The sequence below is a fragment of the Diadema setosum genome, chromosome 11 (genome assembly GCF_964275005.1).
Source record: "Diadema setosum chromosome 11, eeDiaSeto1, whole genome shotgun sequence".
Lineage (NCBI taxonomy): Eukaryota > Metazoa > Echinodermata > Echinoidea > Diadematoida > Diadematidae > Diadema > Diadema setosum.
This window is the reverse complement of record NC_092695.1, coordinates 37,925,654-37,939,558: the sequence shown is the minus strand read 5'-3', so window position 1 is coordinate 37,939,558 and position 13,905 is coordinate 37,925,654. Positions and strand designations below refer to the sequence as shown.

Genomic DNA, 13,905 nt, shown 5'->3' with positions numbered 1-13,905 from the left:
TTTTTTTTTTTTTTCAAATTGCCTGGCTTCGTGTCTATGAAACCAAAGACGACAAAATTTGTGTTACTTTGTACATACCTTGTGTAGTGATACAGGAAAGATTATCATTTGCACATTCAAATCTAGATTTGAAACACTTAAGTAACTCACTGATCTGCAAATTACAATTTTGAATAAATTCTAATAACCTCATTTGATCATACACTACCAGATTGCAATGTATGTTGATAATTGTGTAGATGTGGGGTACAAAGTAAGTATGAGTTGATGAAGGTGTCTCAGAGCACATCTGTCTCTTCAAACACAAAATAGAAAAGAAAATTGAATTCCCTATTTGTTTGTGTAATTTGTGTTTTTCGCACTCCAACCACAGAACCAGTATTGATATTGTGGTTTATAGCAAATGTAAACTATAGTCTTCATTTTACAGGATTTTCAGAAATCATGTTCATGACCTTGATAAGTCATAACATATTCTGAGGGTGAGCAGTTGAAATATTAACAATCATATCAAAATAAAAAGTATTCTCATAGGGTTTTTCCTTTGCTATCAACTCTAGTAATGACAAAGTTACCTGCTCACACCTTACATTGTAAGTGATTTTTCTTTTTTCAGTAAGACCTATAATGTTGTCATTGATGCGCGCCATAAGCACAATTGTTTTGATTTCGCTTTTGAGGCTGTTCAACCTGTGGTACATGCTGAACAGTGTACTGCACCTAAAATGACACTCAGAGAATCCCATTCTTGGACAAAGTCATTTTGTAGAGAGGTAAAGTTGAAAATGATAACTGAATTAAGAAAATGTCCAATATCAAAATGTTAACGGGGAATGTTAATTTAAGACCAGCTGCACAGCCTGTAATGAAAATAAGAAAATACAAGTATAAATGAATATTCTTTATTTTCCTTTCTTTATCATAGAATGACTCAATAATGCTGTTCTTACACTCTCCCTGAGGTCAACTGAGTAGGAGAGGCAGATATATAGACATATCCTTCAGAGTAGGTGCAAAGATAACCATTAACCAAACAAATGTAAGGACATATAGCATCCATGTCAAAAGGCGGTTTTCCCATTCACTTTGCATGTAATGTCCCATACGTAAGGTATTTGTCCCATACGTAAGCAAACTTTAATTAGTTATAAGATGAAGGACTAATTAAATTTCCTCATTTAGTTTTGCTAATCTGGAGTTGAAATGAATAAATTAGAACTTCCTAAAGTATGATTGGTCAATGTCACAAATCTTCAGAAAAAACTTAAAAAAACATACTCAAATCCTTACGTATGGGACACTATGTTCTGGGAAAGTGCATAATTTGCATAATTAATGTGCTGACCTTGTTTTACCAATTGCAGATTATACTAACTCATACAGGGGTCATGTCCATAAAGGAACTAGGTCAAGGACAAATTCAACTGATTTTAGATGAATATTTATAATTTGTCCCATACGTAAGGTTTGTTTTTGATTTATGCAAATCAATGCCATATTTCTTGCATAAATTTGCATAATTCAATATTTTCTTTGCTGGAAATATATGATTTAACTCTTTGGCTACAACATGATATCAATAACTTTTTGATAAAATCAAGATGAATTTTGAGCATCTGAGGGGACATTATCTTGGACTTGCCCTATAGTATATTAATGGTTTCTGACATTTGCAATCAATTTCTTGACCTCAAAAACATATACCTGGACACTTAAATCATCTTCATACTCCTTTGGATAGTGAATTTATCATTTTTTCACTATATTTTGATGGCGCTCGACAGTAATTTTGCACCCCCCCCCCCTCAAATCAGTTTTTTTGCCGACTCCATCTCATTTTTCAACCGATTGTTTAACGAAAGGTGTCAAAATGCTCAGTACGATAAGCTGCTTCCAATAAGCAGGGACCCTAAGGATTTTGAAACATCACCCATTTATAGCCCACCACTAATGTTATGAAAATTTCATTTATTCTGCTTCCACATCAGCTTGAAAATGCAAGCAGTTCCTCTTGTCCATTGTATGAGATGGTATACAGTACCAGTGCTACCATGTCCTATTCCAGAGGTTGAGGTGAGGATTTAGCGTTTAGCATTTTGCGAGAAATTCAGAAACCACTCTATGAGATGTCAAAGAGCATGCAATTCTATGGGGTATCAAAAGTTTATTTGATTAAAATCTGTTTTGAGATGGCCGAGATATCCAAAAACAAGGTGAAGCAAAGAGATCCTAATAAAAGGCGTGGCCTGTCGCCTTTTATTATGATCACTTTTTTGGATATCTCATCCATTTGAAAAACAATTTTCATCAAATAAACATTGAATCCATAATGAAATTACATGCTCTTTCATATTTCATAAGAGGTTTCTCATTATCTCACTTAGGAATGCTATAAACCTGAATCCTCACCTCAACCAGTACTGTACAGTGCCTTTAAGGCGGGAATCAGTTGCTCATCTTCCTGTAACTCTCCAGCATCAGTGAAGAAGTGTTCATCAAGCTTGCCTTAGTTTTTTTCTGAATATGGCTTGTAGTGAATGCAAGTGAACTCCTTCTGCTCCCTTCAGAGACACCCACACTTCATCTATTTTGTTGCCGACATGGAAAGTGACGTTCTCCTCAGTGATCTCCAGAACACTCGTATGTCAGATATGAGATATAGGGACATAATTGCGGTGTAGAATCCAAACTATTTGCTGAAATCACATGTACATGTACTACAAATGTGTAATGTTCATAACGCACTGGTGTTGTCTATGACACTTTGTTGATGAAGTACCAGTACATATGTATACATGTAAATACTCAAAATACAGATGTATTCTCTGGATGTGTTGTGCGATATCACATTTTAGCTTTCCATATCCACTGAATTTAGAACAGAGTTGGACCAAAACACTAGTGTGCTATACGGAATTGTAAATCTAAAATGATATGGACATTACACTTTGAGATGAAAGTGAAAACAATTCAATACTAATGGCAATTTAAAAAAAAAAAAAAAAAAGTTGTTTTCGTTCGGTTTCCAGCAGGATAATGTAAGAATGAGCCCTCAGCTTTATAATAACATATCTATAAGAATGATTTCCTGAATATAATTGACTATTCTTACTTTAAAGAAAATACATGCAAATCACATTGAATTTTACTGTACATGTACATTGTAATGTCTTAAAAAAAAAAAAAACAACTTCATTTTAAGAGCTGAAAAAAATCCACATTGGACATTTTTTTTTTTTTAATTACATGTATATCTTTTGGCTGCGACCCTTCCAGAATGCTTTCCAGGATAAAGCAAAGTAGTTGAATGTTCCTTAATTTTGTATTTTTTCATCCATATATGAGAAACATTTTCCATGGAATTGCCCTCATGCAAAACACTTGAAGTAGACTGGTGTGATGCATGCTCTACTGGGTTATCCATGTTTAGCATGTGTTTAAAAATTTATAGGATACAGGTCCTTTACTTTAGGACAAACGATGATGTGAAGTGTACATATATATAACACAATGAACATTGTGACATTACTATGTCTGAGATTAGGTATGGCCATGAAATTGTTGATAGAACATCAAATCACTAATTATCATGGATATGTCCTGTAATTTCCACAAATTAATATTAACTTACACGTACTAGTATAACAAAGGAACCATGTTATAATAAGGACCTAAAAACCCACAACAATTACTTTATTATACAGTCAAACCTCTTTACAGCAACCACCGTCTATAGGGGCCACTTGCCATATGCGGCTACTAGACACAATTGCCCAAAGAGAAAAGCCATGTAATGACCCTGTCTACAGCGGTTAAACTATACCAGGTTTCTCACTGTGATCAAGGTACAAAACAAAGAAATATAAAGAGTTTGGGCCTGCAAATCACCCTGTTATGATGTTTTGGTATAAGGCCAACTTATGTATGTCATGATGTGATATCTTTGGTCAAAGAAGCAACGCTAGTCTTTCCCATTTTCCAGGTACAGTTCGACCTCGATTATCCGGCCATGTCGGGACCGGATAAGCGAATTGGCCGGATATAGGAGACACAATTATAAAGCTGCAGTCCAAGCTGCCGTCCCAGTGCACTGCCAGCTAGGCAGGTAGCGTACCACACAACGGTGGTGTAATCTATGCTAGCCTTTGCAAAATTGTAGTCACTTCTTCACAAAAATAAAGTATATCTTTATGTGAAAATCATACATGTTTACCTCATTAGATATTGAGAAACCTATCATGCACATCTTATGAAATTAGTGAAATAGATCCTTGAAAAGATGTTAAACTAAAGTCACTGTTTTTTCTCAGTTTTTGGATGAAAAAAAAAAAGTCCTTCACTGCGTGAATGTGTCCGGATAATAGAGATTTCCGGATAAAGGAGGCCGGATAATCGAGGTTGAACTGTATGTGATTTCCCAGCTCACAGACAGTAAATTATGATGTCCATTTTCATTCTATTTGAGTAATCTTGTAAACAGACTTTAATATACTTCAGATTAGAACCATAGCAGCAAAATGGTAGCACGTAACTGCCAGATTCCATGTACATGAACTCAATATGCATACAAATACACCTGTGCCCCCCCCCCCCCACACACAAAAAAAATACAACATACAAAACAAAACTTGCCATTATATTTACTAACCTTCAAGGATTTATGCTCTTAGCCAGGGTAGTTCTTCCTTTGAGCGAGTTTCATTCATGCATAGTAGAGTCTCTTCTGTCATAAGGCATTACATGGTACCATCTCACTTCAAGATTTTTGAAACTCCATCCCAACTTTAATGACACTCCTAGGTCTAAGACTTGATTTAATACTCCATCTCATTTCAATCATCGATGCACTGTTACAATTTATTCAGTTGTCAGCTGTCTTGTGTGCCGTTCCTTCACAAACATACAATTTGTAGGATCTTTGTTTCAAGATACAATGTACACGGTACTTACCAGACAAAATTCCCTTTTTGATGAGTGTATGGCATGATCTGATTTATTTTATTTCCTCAACCTTGCCATTCTAGGTCTCAGATGAGTATCAAGAAAGGGTATGCTTGGTACATTCAATGTGTTTTAATGGCATTGCTGGTTACTGTATACTGTATACGCCATTTCAGGAGTCAAAATTTTCGCTAATCGGGAATTCCCGACGATTTCGCAAGTGGTTAAATTCGCGATCGTGGAATCCTGCACTGAACGGAGAAATGTACATGCGCACGTCACATCCACATCGAGATCAGAGTCAATATTTTTGCGTATCTTTAATTTCGCGAATAGCACCTGATTTGCGAAATTTGTGAAAAATAAAAACCTCGTGAAATATTCGGCGTATACAGTATGCTTCCCCCTACAAAAAGAAAAAATGAAAATAAAAGCAAAAAGAACATACTTCCACACACAACAGTATGCACACACACAGTCCGATATGCTTTCATAATTCTTATACAAAATGGTCACTGTACCTGCTTCCTCAAGCTTTTGATGACTCTCTGGTCTGCTTCGTGCCGCTCAGTCATTCCCTCCACGTCCCTCTGCATCTTCTCCACCCTCTCATCGGCAACGTGTATGAGATCCGCCATGTACGGGTCGTCCACTCCTGGGGGAATCCCAGCCAGAGAGTGATCCGCACCTGGCACAGAGCAGTCAATGTCCATTCGCTGTCTTCTGAAGGGAATGTTCTTCTTGCGGCCGCCTGTACAGTTCCAGGCATTGGTTTCAGATAAAGAACCAAAAACCAAAGCAAAACAAAACAAAACAAAAAGAAGAATTATATTCCAAGTCTCATACACCACATAGGTCAATATCAAAAGACACTCTAGTATGATTCTTGTTTAGCTAAACACTTCATTGGTACACAAAATATTGGTTTCAGCTGGCATTTATGTTCAAGATAACATATGTCACAAACATCAGCTTCAACTGCCTGCACATTTCATGGCTGAGAGATAGAATGGCCAGTGAATCCTTATGACCATGCACACATATAACAAACTTGTTTCATCTCTGCTTTTCAAAATATCAAGAATGTCGGCGTGTCGGACAAAATGTTGCATCATTGGGACACAAAATAAAGCGTTTTATTAAAAGTGCATTGTCACTGTAAAAAAGGACTACATTCGGCAAAATCACAACCTTGGATAGTGATAACTTGTAATGGCCAGTACATGTATAATTCAACTAGAAATGTTTGTGATCAGTGTTTCCTTCTGATGAATGACTTGCCATTTCTTGAGGAACTAAATGAAAAGTCAACACTTTTATCAGATGAGAAAAATGGCTCAAAAATGAATCTTTCTAAATACAGCAAAGCACAAATATATTGCATGTACCTTAACCTCCAATGACTGTTTGCATCATTTGTTAGAACCCAAACTCTATAATGCTTACAATTCAACAAACATAAATAACCAGTAAACACTCTCAAGAAATAAGGGCAATCAAATTTAAACCTCATTACACTTGAATGCATGTGTTTAAATCACAAGTTATGGTTTTACAGGTCTATGAAAACAAATGAAACAAGTACTGCCAGTACTTTTTTGTGGTCTGATAACAAGCACACCAAAACATATTGCCTGGTATCTAAACAAGTACACAATCATTTATGTATTTATTTATCCAATTAGGTATGCCCATGATTGGCTTTTACTCTAAACACTGAATAATCAGCATTTACATGGATGAAGGGCAATTTGTCAATCAGTTGCAACATAAAGTCCATGCAAGAATAACTGAAATTCGAATATTAACCACTTTTTGTCACTACAATCACATTCATACTAACCTGGCGTCTGTACCACAGCATGGAAGTTCTTTTCCTGTAGATGGGCGATGCGGTCATTGCGTGACTTGCAGTCTCTTTCTAGGGCACGTACCTTGTGCACATACTGTGAGTTGAGGAAGCGCAGGTCTGCATTTTCATGCTCCAGCTTACGAATGGTGCTCTTTATAGGAGTGGGAAGCAAAGTGTAGGGTAGACAGATTTGGCATCATTACTTGAAGATTAGAAATATCTTACCCTGAATAGATGAAACATTTACATATATTTTCTCATAATAATTTTTCAATAACTGCGTGGTTTCAGTTCCAAATGCTGTATGTTAAAAGGAAACTATGCTTAGAGATGTGTTGATGCAAGTCAATATGTAGCTGCTAGCTTGCCTAGATCAGTCTCTATCATTGCAAAATACAATATGTCCCTTTCTATGCATACATACATCAAAAGGAACCCACCCCCCCCCCCAAAAAAAAACAAAAAAAAAAACAAACATTATTTCACCTTCTTTTTCCTAATGTCTCATTTAGCGTACCTTATTCTTGAGTCTTTCAAGTGATTAAAACTTTTAGAACATAGGAGAATCTACCAAGCTACACTACAAACAACATTTCTGACACAAGTGAAAACCTGCATTTGGAGAGAATTACCCAGCTACATTGTATGATTAAGTTACCTTGAGGTCTTTGGAAGTTGTATCCAGTTCATCCCTCAGCCGAATGAGTTGTACATGAAGGTCATTACTTTCCTTCATCAGTTTGGCATTTTCGCTTCGATAGGGTTCAATCTGCTCCTCCCAGCTACCTTTCTCTTTCACTGTCTTGCCAGCCTGGGATGAGAACAGAGCAGACATGAAAAGTTCTGGAAAACCCCAACACTGCGATAATCTCTGCCTTCTTTCTCTCTCAAACACAAAAATGCACATGCATTTACACAAGCATTAATTCTGCATACAAACCAGGAATAAATGAAGAGCAATACACAAAATATACAGCCAGATTTATAAGCAAATGAGTTTACAACCCCACCCCCTCTCCAATAAAGTAGGGTACAACTTCATGCTAATGTTGGCTAGCAAAGAACTCTTGAATTTTAATAACAGTGCATTCCCATTATAACGAACACAGTTATAACGAAATTCCGGTTACAACAATGTAAAAATTCAGGCTTTAACATTATCCACTCTATGTATTTTTATTGCTTATTTGTTCAGTTATAACGAAATTTCGATTTAACGAAAGAAAATTGCCAGTCCCGAGGACTTCGTTATAACAAGAGTCCACTGTACTCTGTAGTTCAGTGATAGACAATGCATGTGGTCAAGGTATAGAGTTTGTGGAATGGCCAAGTTTGTAATGAGCTAAACAAAATTTGATTCAGAAAACAGATGCCACCCATTCCTCTTCAGATATCTGACAATTTATCAATCAGAATTAGCAGAGTAACAGCTGTACTAATTTGACTTTTAAAATGACTGTTGAATAAATGTACTACATTTCATTCTGTGTAATTCTTTCCCACTGCCCTGATTGACTCATGGAAGGCAATAGTGATACACATCCGGCAAAAACATTGCTATTGATCTATGTAACAGCTTTTTTTACCTTCAGAGAATAATCACAATCTACTCTGTGTGCAATACAGCGTACCTTGCCTCTTGGCATAATATTTACATCCATGGGCAGATCCAGGAATTCTGTAAAGGGGAGGCGCCTTTACAAAATTAAAGGGGGCACACGTGCCCACCATTTCTTCCTTTTTATTTCTTTCGTTTTAACAAAAAATAAAGAGGGGCGCACGCCGGATGCGCCCCCCCCCCCCCCCTGGATCCGCCAGTGTTATCAAGGGGAAAGGATAGAAACACATACACCCCCTCAAGAAGCATAATTATCTGAAAAGCAAAAGTAACAGACTGATGGTGTTTTGGAGATATTCAGACCGAGACGCTCACAGGGTCCTCACCTGTAACTTGGCCTTTTTGAGACTCTCTGTGGTGTGAATGAGATCATTGAATAGTCTCTCCACAAGGGGCACAGACTCGATCCCCAGGGCCTGCCTGTATCCCAGCTGGTCCAGGCGCTTGCGGAGAGCTGTGTACTTCCTTTCTGGTACACCTGCCATTGTGTGCTAGTTAGGCCCTCCTCATGGGTAGCTTACATACTGTGAGCTGGTCATCTGAGCAGAAGTGCAACAGGTATAGTTTAGACAGGACTGATCCATCATCTACTGGACAGAATCAGGTAAGACTTGCCAAGACCATTCAGCTCATCATAAATCAGAACAATTTTAATATTTTAGATTTACTTACCTCAAACACTTTGTAAAGACTGATTCTGATTCACAAGATTATCTGTGCAGTTCATATCAATACTTACATTTGTAAATAAATTAGATTCTTCTTGACTCATATTCAATCAATGCATAGATACTTTGCTGTTGTGAAGAATTGAAATGAATATTTGATGAACCAAATTTCTAAGTTTGACTGTGATTAAGTAGAAATTGCAACTACCATAGTGGACCCTTGGTGTGATTTCACTCCGCTGATCCATTAACACATTTCTTGAACAGGTCTACATCATCACAAGGTACAATTCACATAGGGTCTGCATAGTCTAGACAGATTATAGTGTACAACAAAGTGACTACATGTTGCAACTGTACATGTTATACAATTATGAGCACAAGACTCACATAATAATGATAATAATAATAATGGGCAAGTCCAAGATAATGTCCCCTCAGATGCTCAAAATTCATCTTGATTTTATCAAAAAGTTATTGATATCATCTTGTAGCCAAAGAGTTAAATCATATGTTTCCAGCAAAGAAAATATTGAATTATGCAAATTTATGCAAGAAATATGGCCTTGATTTGCATAAATCAAAAACAAACCTTACGTATGGGACAAATTATAAATATTCATCTAAAATCAGTTGAATTTGTCCTTGACCTAGTTCCTTTATGGACATGACCCCTGTATGAGTTAGTATAATCTGCAATTGGTAAGACAAGGTCAGCACATTAATTATGCAAATTATGCACTTTCCCAGAACATAGTGTCCCATACGTAAGGATTTGAGTATGTTTTTTTAAGTTTTTTCTGAAGATTTGTAACATTGACCAATCATACTTTAGGAAGTTCTAATTTATTCATTTCAACTCCAGATTAGCAAAACTAAATGAGGAAATTTAATTAGTCCTTCATCTTATAACTAATTAAAGTTTGCTTACGTATGGGACAAATGCCTTACGTATGGGACATTACATGCAAAGTGAATGGGAAAACCGCCTTTTGACATGGATGCTATATGTCCTTACATTTGTTTGGTTAATGGTTATCTTTGCACCTACTCTGAAGAATATGTCTATATATCTGCCTCTCCTACTCAGATGACCTCAGGGAGAGTGTAAGAACAGCATTATTGAGTCATTCTATGATTAAGAAAGGAAAATAAAGAATATTCATTTATACTTGTAATTTCTTATTTTCATTACAGGCTGTGCAGCTGGTCTTGAATTAACATTCCCCGTTAACATTTTGATATTGGACATTTTCTTAATTCAGTTATCATTTTCAACTTTACCTCTCTACAAAATGACTTTGTCCAAGAATGGGATTCTCTGAGTGTCATTTTAGGTGCAGTACACTGTTCAGCATGTACCACAGGTTGTACAGCCTCAAAAGCGAAATCAAAACAATTGTGCTTATGGCGCGCATCAATGACAACATTATAGGTCTTACTGAAAAGAAAAATCACTTAAGGTGTGAGCAGGTAACTTTGTCATTACTTGAGTTGATAGCAAAGGAAAAACCCTATGAGAGTACACTTGTACTTTTTATTTTGATATGATTGTTAATATTTCAACTGTTCACCCTCAGAATATGTCATGACTTATCAAGGTCATGAACATGATTTCTGAAAATCCTGTAAAATGAAGACTATAGTTTACATTTGCTATAAACCACAATATCAATACTGGTTCTGTGGTTGGAGTGCTAAAAACACAAATTACACAAACAAATAGGAAATTCAATTTTCTTTTCTATTTTGTGTTTGAAGAGACAGATGTGCTCTGAGACACCTTCATCAACTCATACTTACTTTGTACCCCACATCTACACAATTATCAACATACACTGCAGTCTGGTAGTGTATGATCAAATGAGGTTATTAGAATTTATTCAAAATTGTAATTTGCAGATCAGTGAGTTACTTAAGTGTTTCAAATCTAGATTTGAATGTGCAAATGATAATCTTTCCTGTATCACTACACAAGCATGTATGTATGTACAAAGTAGCACAAATTTTGTCGTCTTTGGTTTCATAGACACGAAGCCAAGCAATTTGAAAAAAAAAAAAAAAAAACAGCATTGGTACATACATTCTTCTATCTCCTTAAAATCTAAAACTTTCATTAAAATTTGATTGATATTGCAGTTCAGCTAAAATTCACATGGCAAAACATGATGATTACAGAGCAAAATGAAGTACTCTTGTTGTTGTGTTTTGTGCTGCATTTCAAACAATTATAAAGCTTTATAAAAACTTAGACAACTTGCAAGGTAAGCCTAGAGCTACTGAAAGTACCCACTTCAAACTGTATCTGCAAATACATTGTACATGACATTTGATTCTAAAGTTGAAATTATCAAGACTACAAATTAGTTATTGTACATGTACATGTATGCTATATCAAGGTCACAAGCTAGAATTTGCTCATTTTTTTTTTCATTTGATGAAAAAATATTGACTAGAGTAATTACAAATGGGCTAGAAATAGAGTGTCAGTATACTATATCTGCATGTGTAGACATCATGAGGACAGTGTTAATGCATGACGGAATCCAAACTAAGACATTTAATTGTAAATTGATAATTACTTTTATTTGTTTTATTTTAGCTTTTGCTGGGTACCTGAACCGGGAAAGTACCCACTTAGAAGTCTATTTCATTTGTTACATGTTGTAGCATGATTTGTGGAACTAAATATGACACTATGGGGAAATTTAAAGTCATTCCCATGAATGCATTTGTGCACTAAAGACAAATGTCCCATACGTAAGTTGAGCCATGTCCCATACGTAAGGTGTACTTTCGTTAATTAAACCAACTTCATGAAAATATGCTTTATTCTTTTGCAGTGAAACTTTGCTGAAAGATACTTCAGTATTGTACCTTTCTTCACTTCCAAACAGAACTTGATCAGTAAGGTACTTTCAGAGAATTTTCAGTTCAAACTTTATTTTGAAAAATCCAGTTTTTCTCTGGTCCCATACGTAAGTTGGCATATTTTTCTTAATAAAATAATCAACCCAAGGTCAAATGACACCAAACTTAAACACAATATTCTTCTCAAGGATACCAGTCCTCCTGATGATAAACAATAAAATCCAAGTGCTCCTTCATTACTTTTCAGAGGTTTGAAATCTCTGAATGTCCCATACGTAAGGTGCGCGATATCTTGGACTTGCCCTAATAATAATAATAATAATAATAATAATAATGATAATAATAATGATGATGATGATAATAATGATTTATAATAATAACTAGAGAAGCACTCTGAGAGCGCAGACCTCCGCCAAGCATGCAGCTTATTTCTACCACTGATCTTGTTCTTCCATAGAGATATCAGTGATTTCCACCCATACGTTAAGCATTGTGTGCTGAAAGTCGCCCGATTTCCCAATATAGAAGCATTTGTTACGTCATAAACCCTCAGATGCACGGCGCGCCTCACCCTAGCAGAAACTAGAGCACGCACTTTAGTGCGCACATGCAAACTTCAAATACGTGCAGCCTGAACTGCCAAGTTCACTGACCCTACCTGCCAAAATATAAAAAATCCTTCATAAATTCCCCCAAAATTCTCGGATCACTACCAAAAGTTGATCGTTTGTTACTTGTGTCATTCTCAAACTTTCCTGCAAGTTTCATCCCAGTCCGTTACCTACTTTTTGAGTTATTTTGCACACGGACAAACAAACGAACACACAAACCAACGGTATACGAAAACATAACCTCCTCCCTTGGCGGAGGTACAATATGTAATATTAGAGAGGCTCTTATAAACTACTAGTGCTCATTCTACTGCACCTAAAAAGAGATACTAATGTCTCACTCCAATGAAGGAATTTTCAAGCAAGATGAACCTCCCCCCCCCCCAAAAAAAAAAAAAAAAAAAAAAGAGAGTAAAAAATAATTTAACACATGTGTCCCAAAATTAAAAATATAGTGAAATTGCCCATGCCTTTAAGCACAAACTTTCAAGATTTTCCCACAGGTAGGCTACATTCTCTAGACTCTTTGCAAAATCGTCAAAACTCCCTAACGTTTAATACAGGGAAGCTCCCAAGCAAGCATCATGCTCTCCCCTCTCGATCCCCCCCCCCCCCCAACGTCCACCACCACCACCACCACAACCGTCGCTTTCACCTTCGACTTCGATGATCCCTCATTTTGGTCGCTTGCTTCCCCACAGCTACAGTGTCTCAATCCTATCTACGAGTCCTAGCTCTCATTCAACACTGATCAAGGTTGACAGCCCTGTACCTTGTCATTGACGATCATAATTTGGTTATCATCACACTATTTTACATACAAGGCACACCCTTAAAAAAGGTGAAGCACAGCCCAGTCGCTGTAACCGTGCACAATCACGGCGTCTGGTCGGGCTAGGCACACCCCATACATTATTAACAGCTGGCTGTGCGGCCCCTGTATTCATGTGCGGTGGTGTGCATGTATTTACATTTAACGTTACATGATGTATACTAAGTACAGGTATATGACTGAACGTAGCCTGCGAGTGTTTACACTGCAGTGTGTTTACCACGATTCATCGTACTACCGGTATGTAAAGCTCTATACACCCATAACTATAAGCAGTACTCTATTGACTTGATTATTTAATTCTGCCTTTCGAGGCAGCCTTAAACTGATTATAACTTACTTTAGTGACACTGGACGAGGAAAGGCTGAAAATGGAACATCCCTGGCACCGTAAGCGTAATACAGTAGATTCGAATCGTCCGCCATTTACAAACCATGGTCAATTTTTTTGCAAGAACTCTATAAAGTGCGCCATCTAGCGGGTCGGACAATACATCTCCCGGGGTCCGTTT

At 36.7% G+C, this 13,905-nt stretch overlaps 1 protein-coding gene across 1 annotated transcript; it reads right to left on the bottom strand.

The window, feature by feature from the left end:
* Nucleotides 1–5,453: 5,453 nt before the first annotated feature.
* On the bottom strand, nt 5,454–13,814 carry LOC140235478 (centrosomal protein of 135 kDa-like). The gene is made up of 5 exons (XM_072315506.1): nt 13,734–13,814; nt 8,738–8,950; nt 7,452–7,604; nt 6,785–6,944; nt 5,454–5,692 (listed from the first exon to the last, which is right to left on the bottom strand). Exons 2-5 carry the CDS (start codon nt 8,894–8,896, stop codon nt 5,454–5,456), a joined length of 711 nt encoding a protein of 236 aa, XP_072171607.1. The 5' UTR covers nt 8,897–8,950; nt 13,734–13,814.
* Nucleotides 13,815–13,905: the final 91 nt, after the last annotated feature.